Raw genomic sequence first — 18,667 nt, forward strand, 5'->3', positions numbered from 1 at the left:
GTTCTCTACCTTCATCAATAGTCACCTCTTTCACGGCTCCAGGTCATTTTTTTCCTTTTGTAAACAATATTAATTAAACGGAAAACAAAAAATATAAGTGGGTCTTAAAAGTCATCTACAGCCCTGGTTGGTTTTGCTCAGTGGTTAGAGTGTCAGCCTGCTGACGAAGGGTCTTGGGTTAGATTCCCGATCAAGGACATGTACCTCATTTGCAGGCTCAATCACTAACCCAGGTCAGGGTACTTGTGGGAGGTAACCAATCGATGTGTCTCTCTCACATCGATGTTTCTGTCTCCCTCCCTTCCACTCTCTCTAAAAATCCTCGGGTGAGGATTAACAACAACAAAGTCACTTACAGAATATCTCCTAATATTGTTTTCTAATCAGCTGGGGAGAATTTTCTTCAGCTACCAGAACAATTTTTACAGCATCATTCCAGCTAAAGACACTTGAGCCATCCGTTATCTCATTTGGCTGCCGGTGCTCTCCAAATCAAGGCATGCACAAGCTCTGATAGGTTTATCTGGTTTCAACTCTCAGCTCTGTCACATAATAGCTGTGTAAATCCCTTAGGGACGACACCTAGCCTTTCCTCATCTTCCTCAATTTCATCTTAAAATGAGGTAAGAGCACCTAACTCTTAGGGTTAGTCTAAGAATAAATAGAAATACAAGGAAAGTTCTTATCACAGTGCCCAGCACATAGTAGCAGCCAGTAACTGTAAAGTGTTCCTATCATTAGCAGATTGAAGCATGGGACCTAGGCCAGGAAAAGCTAGATGCAGATTTGTTAGCTTTCAAAGCTTACCTTTCCTCTTGGCCACTAAAGATGGCCTTCTACTACCTATACTTACATTTTTACTATTCTAATTCCTCTCCCTTTCTCCATGTAAGCTTTCCAATCCTGTTCATTATGCTCTTTAAAAGGGGTCCTTCTAGAACTGTTCTTTGCTGCTTCACAAATTTATATTCTGCAACTTTAACTTGTATCTCCCAAGACTTTTGGGACAAGTGGAATACTCTGAAAATTTCCCAAACTCCTCACATGTGCCACATAGCCTAGAGGGACTCTCTTAAAGAATCGATCTTCATAAACCAATTTTTACTGAACACATCTTCTGTGTACAGTCCACTATATTAGACTAAAAGTTCTCTAAATTTATCTCCTTCTTTGGCCATTTCCAGACACTGCAAGCTGCATTACTCCTAAAATCTTAAATTTCAATGCCCTACCAGACTTTCATACCTATTTCTTGGCCTTATTCTCACTAAACCCTCCCTTTAATAGCGCAAGACCTCCAGTCCCTTCACCACTCCCTTTTCTCCTTGGCTGTTTCCTAAACCCAGTCAATTCATGATGCATTATCCATACCAGGACTATGCAACCTTTTCCCTCTTCCTCCTCCATTCAAACCAAGGAAAACTCCTGGATATATTATCTAATCACACAGTGCCATAAGATTATGCTCTCATAGCTCAGCTGAGGCTTAAATACTGATCAGTAATTCCTGTGTATCTCCTACGTAGCTCCTTCTCCCATTCTCATCTCATGCCTTCACTGTTTATACTTTGATTTCCTACTCTTCCAAGGCTTGCTGTCAGGCAGGAATGTGCCCCACCTCCCCTTCACAAGGAGCTTAACATTTCTACTTAACAGACTCAGTGTAAGAGATATCCTTCCTATTTTGTAATGCTAATACTTCCACCTAACTACGTTCTTAGGGCCAGGTTCTATCTACTACTCTTAACTAATGGGTACCTATTTAGAATCCACCAATATCCAAGATTAATCTTAAAAGCCTTCAAATAAGGTCAGGTACTAACCATGTTCCTTTTCTTTAGAGCAAGACACTTAATAATCTATTGCCTTCACTTCTTTAATTACCTCATTCACCATACAACTGCACATAATTGGGAAATAAACATTATTTAGCATCCACTAAAACTTCTCTAAAGGTCAGTGGCCACCAATGGTTAATTCTAGTAGCCTCTTTATTCTCACTCTTATTTGCTCTCCCAGTGGCATTTGGTATGACTACCCTTCATCATTCTCTCTGGCTTCCATAATGCTCTATTCCCTTATTTCCTGGTTCTCACCTATCTCTTCCTTCCCAAGTTGTCTTTGCTAATTTTTTTTTCTGCCCACTAAGTGTTGGTGTTCTTCAGGGTTCTCTCCTTGAGATCTGTCTTTTCCTACACGCTTGGTGCTTCTTTCAATTTCCAGCAAAATGTATTAAGAGCTTACTGTATCTCAGGAGATATGAGAAAAAGAATGCTTGTCCTCAAAGGGTTTAAATTCCAGAACTATGGTTTCAGACCCCTATAAAGAATTGATCACTATACCTCTGAGCCTTGATGACCTACAAGAACCTCAAACTCAACATTAACCATCCCGTCAATCCTATTCTTTCTGTACTACCTTGGTAAACAGCATCACCATTTACAATTATCCAAGCCAGAAACTTAAGTTTCTATAAAATGTTATTTCTCTCATCTTAACCCCTTTACCAAGTCCTTCTCATTGACACTGGAGTTATGTTCTATTGTCTATATTTTAAGAAATGGTTATGATACCCTCCAGAATCTACTCTCCTTCACAACCAAATATTCCAAAAACAGGTTTTTACACTTGGGCTCCACACTCCCCAAACTGGCTTCCATTCAAACTAAGTAACTGCAAGGGTCACTGATCACTTTCTTACCACTAAATCCAACAGGTATTTTACAATCCTTATCTCACCTTAGAATGTGACAGAATTGAACACACCTCCTTAAAATCCTTCCATCAAGCTAGTCTCATAATGTTTTCCTATTTCTTTTTACCTACTTTTAAATAATGAGTTACTCAGGAGTTAAGCGCTAGGCCTTTTCTATACTCTATCCCTAGGTAACCATCCCTGTACAATACTGCTCCTCTAAAGAGCTGGGCTGGTTTGAGAGAGTCAAAAGAAACCAACATTGCTAGAACACAATGAACAAAGGAGAGTTAACACAAAGTGCTGAGAGAGAGAGAGAGAGAGAGAGAGAGAGAGAGGCGCACAGAAGTCACAGTAAAAACAAACAAACCATATTTTATTCAAAGGGCAGTGTGAAGGCAATGAATGAGTTCCCCGAACCTGCACCCTCACCCAAAAATACTTCTTAAAAAGAAACCACCTATCTGCCTGGTGGGGAATATTCTGGAATAAAGCCTATAAGGAGAACATTATAGTGGTCTAGGCAAGAAATAATGGTGGCTTGGGTGAGACAAGAAGAGAAGCAAGTGGGTTCTTCACTTAGTAAGTAGAAATAACTGCAATTGTGACCAAACATAGGGAAAGCACATGAATTGGTTACTATGACAACATTAAAGAACCTAGCTTGAGAAACTCAGTGACTTCACTTATCCAGATAAAGAATACTGAGAAACAGAATGATTTGGATGTGGTTTGCTTAACTATGAGATGGATGAGTACAAGCCTGACCTAAGAAAAGTTTGGTCTTAGAAGTACAAATCTGGGCAGCAGATATATTATAACACTCAACTCCATAGAACTGACTAAATCATCTAGAGGGAGAGTACAGAGACACACACAATGAGCCAAAGGTCAGGTACTGGTAGAGGAACTAGGGTTGGAGTCAGTGATGGGGCAGCCAGAAAGGGTAGGAAGAAAAACCAAGAGAAAAATGTCAAGAAAACTAAGGGAATATTTCAAAGGGGAAGTCATCAAAACTACTGAATGCTCCTCAGGCAGTGATTGAGAGCCAGAAAAAGAAGCCCAATAGATATGGCACCATGGAAGAGACTGGTGACCCTGACGAGAGCAACTTCAGAACTGTAGGGGCATATAACGTGGGAGTAAATCCGAAGAGAAGAAATGGGTGTCTGAGTAGGCAACTTAGCTATGGCAGGAACCGAATAAATGACAGCCCCTTCTTCGAAGAAGAGTAGCTACTATGGTATATTTATAATCTGTTATAAATGATTTAATCAAGGAAGGTTGATGAGTAATTAAAAGTTTAGGAAGTGAGGGGGGATGAAATCCAGACTACATGGGGGGTTGGTTTTTAGTAAGTATAAGACAGTGCAGATATAGATGGGTTTGTTAATTTGGTGGCAAAAATGGTGGTTAAAAGATATTCAGATGAAGGGAGTGGGAATATTGAGTGAAAGCATATATAAATCATTGAAGTTTGTGGTAGTTAGTTACAATAAAACCGTAAAAAATCCTGTCAGGCAGATTTTAGATAAACCTTCCTGGTATAATTATTTTCTCCCATTCAACTGCTCAGAAGTAGACAGAAGGTTCTGAGACTTTTCTAGATCATGACAGAGAGCGGCATGGTCCCAGGATATTTACAAGGGAGTGTGTTTAACAGTGGGATCTAGTCTCTAAGATGAATAAGCCAATGACACAAGTGAACTGACCAACAGTAAGAAAGTAGTGGTGGTAGAATTAGTTATGATATGGTAGAATTTTTTAGTGGAGGTAATTTGAGGTGAACTGGAAAAAAAATTGTGGTTGGAGAAAGGGAATGCTGAATCCAAGACGTGGAAGTAAGAGGTTTTGAATATAACATCTAGGCAAGAAATAATGGTGGCTTTGGTATAGAGCTCCCATTTATAGGAAGCTGATTATTGAAACGAGAGCACCTTGAGTAAGACCATTGGAAAAATAAATGATTTGTGAGGCACAGTAAATATAAAAATTAAAAACAGAGAATGGGCATGTGACACTTTATTATTATTAATTCTCTGATGAGAATTCATGGATGAGTCAGCCATACAAATATAGGAATAAGCATTCCAGACAGATGAGACGATATGAGTAAAGGCCTTGAGATGGGGGAAGACGCTTAGGGTGTGTTCAGAGAGATGGAAACATCAGGAAAATGATAGGTAGCTAAGTATTTGGAGAAATTGTCAGCGACTTTGAGTAATAAGATTAGATTTTAATAAAAGTGCATTTAGTTGGCATTCAATACATACTTAAATGCAGGATGATATTCAAAACATTAATACATTCAATCAACTAGAATGGATAAATTGACCAGTCAGAATAACAACCATTAGTAAACAGCTAATCAAGCCACCTTGGTGCTCACCTGCTGATGATCAGTCCTGGCTAAATAAATGCCATTTTAGATCATTTCCCCAAAGTGTGTTCCTTACTACACTAATTTAGTGATATATACCTCAATATTAAAAAATATTGAATAGACCTAACCTTCGAACCCTCTGGTATCTCACTACAATAAACATTTTGAAAAAGGCTACTTTACTGCTCTACATTTTAACACCTCTCATCCACTAGTTTCTCACCTCCATTAACATTCTTTTAGCTGGCTCCCATCATTTTTTGCCTGGAATATTTCAAGCCTCCCTGCTTTTTTATTTTGTTTTGTTGTTGTTAATCCCGACTTGAGGATATTTTTTCCATTGATTTTTATTATATTTTTTAAAATATATTTTTTATTGACTTCAGGGAGGAAGGAATGGGAAGGACAGATAGGAACACCAATGATGAGAATCATTGCTTGGCTGCCTCCTGCACGCCCCCTACTGGGGATTGAGCCCACAACCTGGGCATGTGCCCTTGACTAGAATCAAACCCAAGACCCTTCAGTCCACAGGCTGATGCTCTATCCACTGAGCCAAACCAGCTTTTAATCTCCAACTTACCCAATGTATTCTCTCTATATGCCAATTATTTAAAATTGGTACCTGATCAAATTGTTCAATTTAAATGCATTAAGTAACCACTTAAACAATCAAGCAAAAAACAAGATAAAGATCAATATGGCATACAAGAACCTTCATGATCTCACCCATCTGCCTCTTTAGTTTCTCCAACTTCCTTTTCGCACGGACCACTTACAATACTGCAAATGCACTATGCCCCTTTATACCTCCATGCCTAGAATTCCTTTCCCCGCCCCCTCTTACCATCTGATGTCTACTCATTCATCTTTCAAGACTCATCTTTTCTGTAAGACTTTTATAATTGCCAACCTTCTTTCCCCTTACAAAATAAGAGCATTCTTCCTTTGATGTCTCTAGCTGTAGTATTTACATACTTTTATTTTAATAGCTATAGCAACTGTATTTGCTAGCTTAATAATCAAAATTTATCTTGTTAAAACTCTACCTCTGTCTAGCCCTTTCAAATAATTTAACATTGCTGAAAATTTCCCAAACTGTTACATTTCACTTAACACAACAATGTATTTTTAATAAATAACATGTTCTGATCTGTAAGATTCAAATTCTTTGGGCTTAGAAGAGAAAAAAAAAACCCAAAATAATTTTATAATGATGAAATCTTAGGCAAATTGAGGCTGCAGGAAAAATATATCTCAAGACAAATGACTGAGGAAAAGTATACCATGAAAAATATATTCTTTATGATTCTTTTTTTAATACTTAGGCATTACATTCCATATCAAATTTTACCAACATGCTATTCTATAAATTCATATTTATTTTATACCATAATTTGATTATTTCTGTTCCATGCTAAAAAGCCCACTCTTCCATTTAACTTTGAGCATACAGAACCTGGAATATAAAAAATTTAACTCAATGTTGTCAAACTCTTCTAACATATACGAGAACCATTACAGAAATGTCTAGTGGTCAATGTTCTTAAGTTAATGAGCAAAAGAAAAGCCCCAATACATTCACATTTTCACTTAACAGTGGCTCATCACTAAATTCATCAGAAATAAACCTACTTGCCTCTGCACAATATAGGGAAATTTTGCCAAATGCCTACTTAAGAGCTAGATCAACTTTGAAGAAAATTGTACGAAAACGTAAGTTGTTAACAAAAATTTAATATTAAAATTACTCAGTTATTGTTAATATAGGAAAGAAAACATGTCTTAAAACACCCACAAGAACTTTTATTTTAATAAATAACAGTGGACTTACCAAAGGGTAGGGATTTTAATGTGTCAAGTTTTATGGATATTGGTAATAAACCTTAAGGAGGTGAAACCAACTATTCAATATAACCCATTAGGCCCTAAAAATAAAACTATAATACTTGTTCATTTATTCAGAGTACCAGCAATTTCAGTTCATGTTAAGTGCTTCATTTTCCTGCAAATCTGATGTTGCACAGGGAATATACACATTTTCATCATCACAATCTTATTAATATCGCAGGCTAATAATATTGTGAATGCAACTGGTTTATAACAAACACAAAGTCAAAAATCAATGCTACTATTTATGGCAAACAGAAACAAAAGTCAATTTGAAAGAATGTTTTTCTTTTGTTTCCCGTGCTGACTTTAGTTGGACTTCAACTAAACTCTCCTGAAATTAACTTCTATCTCTAGCTGTAAATCCACAGTATAAATATGGTAAATAAAGCCAAACTATAAGAGCTAACTATATACTGAATAACCAAAATAATCAATAATAATAACTAATACTGCTCTGGAGGACCAATCTAATGAAAAAAGTATCATTAGATATGGTGGGAAATACAGACAAATCTGTACAATCTAACACCTATAAACAGTAAAACCGAAACATCCAACTTCCTTATAGAAAGTGTTTCAAAGGACTCTTGCATTTTTTAAACACAAGATGGGCTCACTTTGATGATACCAATTTTAAGATTTATAAAAATGTTTAAAAAAATTTTCCACAAAAGTTTATACAGTTTAAAGCTATACACCAATCTATAAATCTCAGAAAATGGGGGAAAAAAAAAAACCCTTTATAAGATCACATGTATAAAACAAGAAATGAAATGTGATTTTATTTAAGGCAATACTGGGCTACTTCACAAATCACCACCTCAAATATTTACACTGCTCCACACTACTAGTTTCTATCACATTCACAAAGGATTTTTTTTATAATACCAAATGTTTAAAATCTTTGATGTAAATTCTTTATTCACATTTCCATTATATATCATGGAATCATATTATCTATATCCAATTAGAAGCACAGGGAGTGGGGGGGACTGTAGCTATAGGAAACTGCTAAAGAATCTGCTTTAATTTCACATAAATACCACCCCAAAATCCTAGGTGGCAAATTTACAAAGCAGAGCAAGGTGTTGATATAATGTGCCTGCTTTGTGAAAAGTGATTTTGAGATCACCTTGTAAATAAATGCTTCATGTAAAAATTAATGAACTATGGCAGTTTCTAGTTTTAGTTTAAAAAATTCTTAATTTAAAACAATAAGTTTTAAAAACTTGCTTAGTTAAAAATTAAAATTCCAAATATAAATGTGTCATTTAATAGTTTAGACTTACATACTGCTGGTGGCAGCAAATGATTTACAATAATAAATATATACAAAAAAGATATCTACAAACAAAGAGTACTGTTATACATGAGCAGTGATTGGTGAAACAAATCAATCTCACAGATAATTCATTTTAGTTCATGAAAAGGACAATTGGTTGATAGAAATTTGAGTTTTAGCTCAATATTTACAATAACTTAAGTTTTGATTCTGTTCTTCAAGTCCCATAGGGATAAAGAAAGTTTTACATGACAAATGTCATGTGTGTTTTTTTGTTTTTCCCCTCCATTTTTTGGCCAGGTTAATTCATGTCAATAACAACAAAAAATAATGAAAAAGTTTTACAATTCTAGCATGCTTGCTGGCTATTTAAAATAAAATTCTAAGTGACATATTTATAGCACATTAGTTATCAGTACTGTCCTCTCCCTGTGGCTTTGCCCATACCGATTTCTTTCATAACAGACACAGATCGATCATTTGAATGTACTTCAAGTTTTTTCAGACTGACAGTAGGTTTCATTTCCTGAAGTTGCTTTAAGACAAGCTCGGTGCAGTCTTTCAGAGTCTTGTCTAAAACAATTTTTACATTATCACTGCACTGAAGCTGTGATGGATTGGCAAACTGTACAAAGGTTTCACTTTCTTTATGAGAACATATATGATTTCCACTATTCACAGCAGTCTTGTCAATATTTTTTCTTGAATTTGAATGGGATCCTTTTTTATTTCCACTATTTGAATGCTCTTTGTCAGTATTTTTCTTCTGCTTCACTGCAGACTCCTCAAGAAACTTCAGAAATGATACTTCAAATCCCATCGGTTTAAATGAGCTCCAGTCAAAAGATGCAGGATGCTCCTCAGTGGTTTGAATTGCAACAGCAGTTTCTTCTTCTTTATGCGTATTACTTAACTCAACGGCTGGTGCTGGTTCAGCCTTTTCAACTTTCCTCTTTTTATTTTGGGAGACATTTTTTTCTTTATTACCTCTCTTCAAATTACTTCCTTTTTGTTTTTCTTGTTGGCAGGGTTTATTTTCCTGAAAATCATTATTTACGTTTGAAGAGGTATGAGCTTGGGTCTCCACACTTGTGTTATCTTCATTTATTAATTTTGTAATAAATAATTCTGTTAGTTCATCCATTTCATCTTTTTCATTTTTTTCAACTTCCTTCTGTGGAACTGTAGTTGTTCTTACGTTATCACTGCTCTCTGATACACACGTATCAGATTCTTTCACATCATTCTTATCAACTTCTTGCTGAGAAGTTTCCTTTAATTGTGAATTGCAACACTGTTTGAAGACAATAAGAAGATTGCGGTGCTGTGATGTAAATGCTTTAGATAATTTATGACATTTATAATGTCGAATTATATTGCTTTCACTTGTAACAACTGATGTACACCCCTTTATCATACATGGATATTGGGTTACAAATTTACTTGTACATTCAGATAAGGCATCATTTCTTGCCTTTATAGAATATACATGCTTTCCACGTTTCAGAGAATAAGGCTTATTTTCTTCAATCTGTACAATCTTTGTATTCTTGTTTTCTAAATTATTTTTTTTCCTTCGTTTGATCTTAGGCATTTTGGTTCCTTCCTTTCCAGATCTGTGTTTTGTTCCCCGATATTTAGACTTTGTCTTGTCTTGGTTTGCTTTGCTTGATATATTTTCCTGACCAGATGTTAACCTTCTTGGCCGAATCAAATGAGCTTTATGTTTATCATTATGCTTATTAAAAATGTGTCGAAGGAGATTAGACCGAGTTGCATATATACGGTCACAGCCCTCACAATCACACTTGTATATGCCATCTTCTTCAGTTTTACTCCCCCTTATTCCAATTCCATGGTCTGCCTCAAGATGAACAACATAGTTCAAATATGTGGTAAAGGAAGATTTACACTCTAACTGGTCACACGGAAATTTCCCAACATCCACGGAAGCAGTCATACTTTCAATTTCCTCAGGAGTCATTTCGTGAAGTTTCATATAGTGTTGTATTAAGCCAGTAATAGCTTGGAAAATTCTAGAACAGTCACTCACCTGACATCGAAATTCTTTCACCGTTTGTTTAGTTTCAATTTCTTCACTTTCTTTACCAGTTTCGCTTTCCTCTTCAACCTCTGCAGAAAATGCAGGTAGATCTGATTTGTGTACAGCCTGGTAATGCAGAATTAAGTTTTGCTGTATTGTAAAGGCAGCAAAGCAACCCTGATGAACACATCGGTAAGGTCTGTAAGGACTGTATCTTGTTGGAAACTCAAGGGATTGGGAAACAGGCTTCTTGCGTTTTTTCTCCTCCTTTTCTTTTTTATGTCTCCTGATTTTCCGTCCTTTGGTTTGTATGTTTGTGAGGGAATTTGTATTACACTGTTCTGAAATAACTGTGCTCACTTGTGGAGAACTCTCTGTTTTTTCAGAACTTTTTTTTTCTAGTTGATTTTCTGGAATCACTGCTATATTACTGAAGGCATTTTCCTTCATTGCTCCCAATTCCATAGCAGATTGAAATTCCCTTTTATTTTCCTCTATCATAGCTAGCTGTCTTTTTACTTGTGTTATTCGTGAGACTGACAAACTTTCATTCTGAGATTTTCTCCCATAAGGTCTTTTTATTTTTAACTTTACCATTTCCTCTGTTGTAAAATGATGTACCAACTGACAGTGCGCCCGGAGGTTAGAATTTCTTGTAAATGTTTTTGTGCAGGTAGGTACTACACATTTAAATGGAGCAAATTTCAACTGATTCTTCTTAATTTCAAGTATCATCTCTGGAGTGTACTGATGAATTTTACCATAGTGCTTAAATAGTGCATCCTTTGTCATAGCACTGTAATTACAGCCTTGGTTTTGACACACAAAGGGTTTATTAACTTTGTCAATAAACTGAATATTTATCATTTCAGAAACTGGCTGAACAACTGTAACATTTGGAATTGCTTTAACAGGAACAGGAGTCAGTGTCACTGATGTATTTGTTAGTACACATTGGGATGCTGGAGTGGATAGGTCATTTTCTAATTTTAATTTCTGTAAGCCTTCTAAAATTTCCTGTATTTGATCCTCCTTATGGAATACTTCAGACTGAGGAATGTTACTTTTTGTCGGCACACCACCTACGAAGGAGGAAAACTGAGAAGAGTCAGGTAATTTGTTATTTTGTACAGTGTTTACTGAAGGAAGTTGAATGTTATAATTTATTTGAGCATTCTGTGATGTTTCACCAACACCCTGAGATCCACTTTTTACCTCAAGTATTTGAGAATTCATAGCACTTTTAATAATTTCAAGAGTCTTTTCAAAGTTTTGTATAACATTGTCTTCAGTAATCTGCAAATCAGAACTTATTGAAGTTGTGCATGAATTCAAAGCCATCATTTGGGAATCACCATTTTCAGTTTTTAATGGTAAAGGGGCTAACACTGTATGAGACTCAAGATTGGTTTTAAAGTTTTCTTTCACATCAGTCAGAAATAACTGATTGTCCACATTACTTAATTTCTGTGTTAGATTTTCCACCAAAGCCTGAGGTTCACAATTTGGAATTACATTTGAATGAAGGTTAGCTGGTATCTCAATACTCTTTGCTATAAGTCCCATTGCTGTTAAGTCACTAGTTACCAAGTTTTGGGAAGCATTAGGTGCAATTAGTGGAGGAGTAACTTTCTTTCTTCTCTTAGAAGCACTGTTTCCCTTTTTATTTAAATGACTGGACCTTGTGTTCTGAGGACCACTTATAACTGAAACACGTGAACTGTTACTGGTAAAATTTTGAGATGGCCCACTAGAATTAGGGAATGTACTAGAGCACAAACCATTTTCAACAGTCTTCAGTAGTAAGTCATTTGTTGGAAAAATGGGCAAACTGCTGCATTCCTCAATGGAGGGAGTTTTGGAGTTTGGTGTCCTATTCTGGCTTGTCAGCAGGGAGTTTGGGTGGCACACAGTCTGCAACAGGGTTGGCGGCACTGCTGGATTTGGTATCACTGTAGCATTTACTTGTGCTGCATCTGAGACACAACCTGCTGGAGCTTGAGAAAGCATTTCAGCACCCTCAAATGTACTGGGAATCCCAGCAGTTTCCAAAGCCTGTTTAATAATTTCACTTCCTTCTTGGCTAACACTTGTATTAAAGTTAGTCACACCAGTCCTAGGAAATGTATTTGGTAAAAATGTTGAAGAGCGATTTTCAGCAGCAAGAAGTTGCAGGAATGATGGATCTTTAAAACATGTTTCTGGATTGAAGGTAGACTGTTGTGGCTGCTGCAAATTTATTGCATTTGTGGAGAGAATCATGCTGGCAAGAAGAGAAGGCTGTCCATTACTCTGCAGAAGTTCTTGAGCAATTTCTGCTCCATCCAGAGGTTTACAATAAGATCGCTTAGACAAGTGTCCACCCAGCGATCTGGGATTGGTAAAAGCCCTGTAACACCTGCTACAGATAAATTTCCCATCTCTGATAATTGCAGGCCACTTAGCCCTTTTGTTGTGCTTGGGTTTTCTTTCCTTCCCATTTGGGCCTCGCCCACGGTCTTTTTTAACTTTCTCAGGAGCAGACTGTTGCGTACTGGTGCTGCTGAAGTCATTTCCAACATTTACTTGTGAGGGGAAAACTGCATTTTCAACATTACCTCCTTTTAGAAAGGAGGAATTAGTGTTTCCTTCAATCTGTGAGGAAAAATGACTTGTATTGTTTTCCAGTTGGGAAAAAACGGAATTAGTTCCACTATCTGCTGGTGAAGGGAAGAGAGACATTGAACTACTTTCTGCAGGTAAAGGAAGGAAAGGATCTGAGCCACTGTCAATATTCAAAGGCAAAACTGTTTTGGTTAGATCTTCCATTTGTGCTGGTAAGGTAGTATTAGACAAATTTTCCATCTGGGAACATAACATACTACCACCCTGTTCATTTTTATCCTGAGAAGGTAAATTTGGATTTATGACACTTTCTACTGAGGGTAACAATGGAGTTGATACACTGGCCAACTGAGCTGGAAAAATGGAAGATGAGACGTGCTGCAACTGATCTGAACAAGTAGAATTTCCATTGGCTTTGGTTTGTGGTGTAAAAAATGCATTGTTAGAGCTGCTCACCTGTGATGGCAAAAAATAAACAAACTTTCCATTATTTGGTACATTTAAGTTGTTAGATTTCTGGCCTTTTTTACTTTTGCATTGCATTTTAAATGCAGCATACTGGTCAGGGTGTGCTGTCTTCATGTGCTTCCCAATACTCTGTGAAGAATTATAGGTTCGAGTACATCCCTCAACCTGGCAACTGAACTTCTGAACTGGCGCTTTTGGAGGCACTGATGGAGTTCCTAAAGAACTACTTAGATTGGGCTGTGGTGGAACAAATGTGATACTTTCTAATGTCTTAAGGGGTAAATTATAAAGATTGGCTGATGTTTTAACATTACCTCCACATTCAAACTTGGATGTTGGCAAACTGTTTTGAAATCCTGTCTGATTTTGTACAGAAAAGGTCATCAAGTTGTTCACTTGTCTTTCTAAGTTTTGTGGGGTAAGGTCACCTATTTTGAGGGTTTCTGAGTTTACTAAAGAATTCTGAGTAATCTGGGCTTCATTAAAGCAATCCTGCTCTTTTCTCTCCTGGAAACTTGGATGACACAAATCATTACAAGTATCTTCAACTACTGTGTGTATGTTTGTGACCAGTGATTCTCCAGTATCTTCCACAGTTGAGTTTTCTTGCTTTCCAAAGTTATCCTCAATTCCCTGATTGAGGGATACCTTAATGGACACAGCCACTTCACTGGCCTGTAGCAGAGGAGTAGCAGCAGGATTTTCCAAACCATTTGACAATGGTTCATCAGCTTGCCTGAGCTCAGAAGCAGAAATATGGTCTTGTTTGGCCACAGCTGATTCTGCATTGCTTTTATCCCAAGCATCACTTCTATCTGTTGATAACGTACTTTCAACGTTATCTTGTGAAGAAAGCATAGAGCTTTCTTTCTCAGTGGTCCCTTCTGAGTTCTGATTCATTTTGGAAAGCTGAACAGAAGCTCCAGAAGAATTAAGTTGGTCTTCTGGAGGCAGTGCTTTTTCAGGAGTGCTATGATCATCCAGATGCTTTTCTAGCTCACTCTGAGAACGATATACTTTACCACAACCTGTGAACTTACAAGTATAGGTATTATAATGCTGTGCTTCATGATCATATAGTAAATAAGCTTCTGAGAAAATTCTGCCACATTTAGGAAACATACACTTCGCTCTAAAAACTTGATGTTCCTTTCGGTGGGTTAAGAGCTCTGCATAACTATTAAAACCAGCCTTACATTTCATCTGTATACAGATATATGGTTTACTGCCACAGTGCATTTGTAAGTGATCATTGAGATGAGTAACACTTACAAAATGACGTCTACAGTACTGGCAAATAACTTTTTTGCTTTGCATTTCGAGAAAGCGCTTGGCATCTTCATTATCCTTATGCCCCTTTACATGAGCAATTAGATTTTTAAAGTACTTAAAGCCCTTTTTACAAAAAGTTACAGGGCAATTAAATTCATTGACAGGTACTGGTTTCTGGACTGGGATGACTTCTGGCTCATAAGACTTGTCTTTGTCATCATTTTCATCATCTGATCCATCATTGTCATTAAATACTATAAAGTCTGTTGAATAAAGACTATTCTTTTTTATAGGCCGCTGTTCCTGCTTGGTCACAGCATTAATCTTCTGATTATCATTGGTAGTTGTGATCTTAGGCGGCCTTCCCAATCTTCTTAATGGTTTCATAGCTGCTAGTCTCTCTTTACTAGATTGTTTAACATGCAATGTGACATGAGGGACAAAAGTTTCTTTAGAATTAAAGTTCTTTGCACATATAGGACAACTGTAAATCCCATCTTTGTAATGTTTTTGAGCATGTCGTACTATTCTATGACCAAGAAATTCTTTGTCACATAGCACACAATACTGCATGTAGGCTTGCCAATTCCGAAACCGAGCAGATATAAATCCTCTCTCTCTTAATTGCTTTATCTCTCTCTTCTTCTGCTTTTCATCACAAAGAAGGCCAGAATTAGCACCAACTCCACCAGAAAGTCCATTCACAGAAGTTTCTTTTGCCTCTTCCTGGTAGTCTACTACTTTCTCATAAACTTCACTGTCATTTAGTTCATCAATTGAAGACACAATGGATGCTTCTTCCCCCATTAATGCAAGACATTGTCGTTTTAAGGTTTTCCAGTCCCAGAATTCTGGATCAAAGGGCCACTGAGTTTTTAACACAAGTAAGAGCTCACAGCGTAGAGAATTTGGTATTGGAAGATTCTCTTCATCATATTTCTGGTCTGGCTGGTTATATAACATTTCCACAGCATAATATGCATCTACTGTAGGCTCAATAAGAAATTCGCTCAGTTGACAAGCACGTTTAACTTCCAGATCATCAGGCAACAAACAAGAAATGGTCTTGCAAATAGATATTTTCACTTCAGTATTTTCTGTAGATTCCAAGCGAAGAGCTTTTACACATAGTTCTATACAGGTAGCAAGTCCAGCACCTTCAGTCTGTGAAAAAACAAATAGGAAATATTAACTTAATCTACACTAATCAACACAGATTTGTGAATTTAGTAATTTAAAATCGAGGTTTGCTTTTCTCAAATTTTGCAATAGCCAATGCAGGAAAAGATGCTCCTTATAAAGCACTGCACCATAGCCTGGATTGGTGATGGTGTGTGTGTGTAAAATGAACTGCACAAAATAGCAGAAAAAGCATAAGCATTGACAGCCTAGATTATCTAATAGCTAGGCAAACTGGAAAGTTATTTAACTTCTCAATTTAACTTCTCTGACCTTTCATATCCCACTTATAAAATAGAGATAAAAAAAGCAGAAACTTTGTAAAATTGCTGTGAGCATTAATGGATATTATGTATCTAAAGCAGTTGATATAGTTTGGTATAATGCCTGGCACATAGTGATTAATAACTGCCATTAATTTTATCAAAAATCTCATTTCCTAACTTTGCATTTGCAACCCTTCTGAAACAAAACCCTCTTAAGTCAATTACAAAATGATAATGTCCTCATATTTCCTGAGTAATAAAACAAGGTTTTCACTTTTAACAGAATAAAGTTATCTGATCCTTAATAGTGGAGATTCTAGTTCTATCACAAAATTGAATGTCAAATTACCTACCTCATGGCCAGATCAGCTTAAGAATTAGGAGTACAAGGAGACATAACAAACTTTTCCCCTTTTAAATTAGCATCTTGCACTATTATAAGACTAGGACTAGAGGCCTGGTGCATGGATTCATGCACAGGTGGGGTCCCTCGGCCTGGCTTGTGGGGATTGGGCCAAAATTGGCTCTCTGACATCCCCTGAGGGGTCCCGGATTGCGAAGGGCAGTTCTTGGGTGATACACCCTGGAATTGGGCTCCCTCCTCTCTGGTTCCAGGGTGCATCACCCAAGAACCGCAGCTGCCAAGTCACCGCAGCTCTGCAGCTCCTGCATTGAGTGTCTGCTCCCTGGTGGTCAATGTGCGTCATAGCTATCGGTCGGAATGTCTGCCCCCTGGTGGTCACTGCGTGTCAAAGCTACCATTCGGATGTTCAGACAGTTGCTTAGGCTTTTATATATATAGATAGCAGTAATGAATGTAAGAGTCATTTGAAAGATACATGAAGATAAAATGGGTTTAAAAGGTAATATATATATGAAAAACAAGCCAGCCAAAATATGTGGCCACATTTATGAGAATGAAATATGTGTTGTATCAGATGAAAAGGCAAGAAAGAAAATAAGTCAAAATAGCTGACAGGGTCTGTATTTTCACAGATTAAGAAGAAAATTAAGTATTTTAATAAACAGAAGCTTAGATTTGTGAGACAAAAATAAGAGTGAGGGAAGGAGGCTGGTATACTGAACTGGACTTAATTTCAAGAAAAGGAAGGGCACAAAGACAAAGAAGAAAACCAAGGAAAAAAAACGGACAATACAAGAACATAAAACCCATTTTTATAAGTGACAGTGAAGAAAGGACAATTGGGAAAGAGGTGGAACCATATGACTGTCTCTGGCTTTCACATAAAATTGAATCATTATTTTATAATATTTTGAGATAGATTTGAGCCAGAAAATTTTTGCATAATTGTTACCTTAGGGGCTACTCATAATAGTAGACAATTAGGCCACTCCTATGTTATTATATAGGGTGGGTGGGGGGAGATGAGGTCAGTTTGCCTGGAATTGTAGGCTCTTTGGGTAGAGGGAAAGGTAAAAAGATGAAGCTAGATGAGATGACACATAGGTTAGATTGTGAAAGCCCTTTTGTATTCCATGCTTAATTATTTTTAATTTTAAAATGCATAGGTAACCATTTAAGAATTTTGAAGCAGGATAAGACATAATGCGGCGGAAGGCTAGGGAAGGATTACAGGGATGTACGTGGGGAACTGATATCAGCATGTAAGCCTTGGGTAGCTTTGAGTCAAGGAGACTAGCCAGCAAGAGGAAAGGAACAGAAAAGAGTGGGAGTACAAATATAAAACCTTGTATTTTGTTTTAGAAGCTTGCCTGCTGCTATACCAGTGCCAGGAAGAGCCATTTGTCTCTATTCCTCCTTTGAATTGGTATCACTTAGCTTTCTGTTCTATAAGTCATAATTAAGCTGGTGCTATCATTACTTTTATCAAATGAGGTTATTAAGTACATTTTTATGGATGAATTATTTAATTACAGGTACTTATGGGAAACTGTGATTTCAAACTCAACTTTAAAAATACTTCTTATATAATCAGTTTATGATATGAATATTACTTATAAACTTAATTTTTAATTACACACAGAAAGTTGAATATGCAGAAGAATAAAAATTTTGGTAGTTTATTGTTTTGTTGGTGTTAAGATTTCAATTTTATAACGAAGTTGTTTTGTGTGTATATGTGTTGTTTTTTTGTTAATCTTCACCCGAGGGTATTTTTCCCATTGATTTTTAAAAAATATGTATTTTTTATTCTTGGACCCCAAATCTGTGTGGGGGCAGACTAATGGTTATAACTTCTTAGAGGAAACATTTTGTCCTCTGCCTCACAGCACAGTTGGACATGCATAAGGTTCCCTATCATCCATCTGTGTTAGTAATATTTTTCTAATTTACTTTTCAATTAATTTTTAGTACTTCACAGGTTGGCAGAGGAGGAGAGGGAGACATAGAGCTTAGCTCTAACTCTCCAACGTGACAAAGCCAAGATCTTATCTCCTATCCCCATATTGCTCTTCTGTCCCCATGTAAATATTAAAACTCAAACCCCTTATCTCAATATCCACCAGGAAGGAGAGATCCACCATCAGCTCAAGCTCTCTGCTCCACTTTACAGGTTCCTCTTCATTTTGAGCCTGGGGAATCTCCCTAATCCTTGCA

At 36.8% G+C, this 18,667-nt stretch overlaps 1 protein-coding gene across 3 annotated transcripts in view; it reads right to left on the minus strand.

Moving 5' to 3' along the window:
- Positions 1-5,920: 5,920 nt before the first annotated feature.
- ZNF292 (zinc finger protein 292) overlaps positions 5,921-18,667 on the minus strand; it is a 76,563-nt gene continuing 63,816 nt past the window's right edge. For all 3 annotated transcript variants that reach the window (XM_079779986.1, XM_079779987.1, XM_079779988.1), the window contains one exon: positions 5,921-15,805. In XM_079779986.1, the coding sequence (XP_079636112.1) occupies positions 8,666-15,805 (7,140 nt within the window). In that variant the 3' untranslated portion in view covers positions 5,921-8,665. The remainder of the gene's footprint in view (positions 15,806-18,667) is intronic.

The sequence above is a fragment of the Cnephaeus nilssonii genome (genome assembly GCF_951640355.1).
Source record: "Cnephaeus nilssonii genome assembly, chromosome: 9".
NCBI classification, from domain to species: Eukaryota; Metazoa; Chordata; class Mammalia; order Chiroptera; family Vespertilionidae; genus Cnephaeus; species Cnephaeus nilssonii.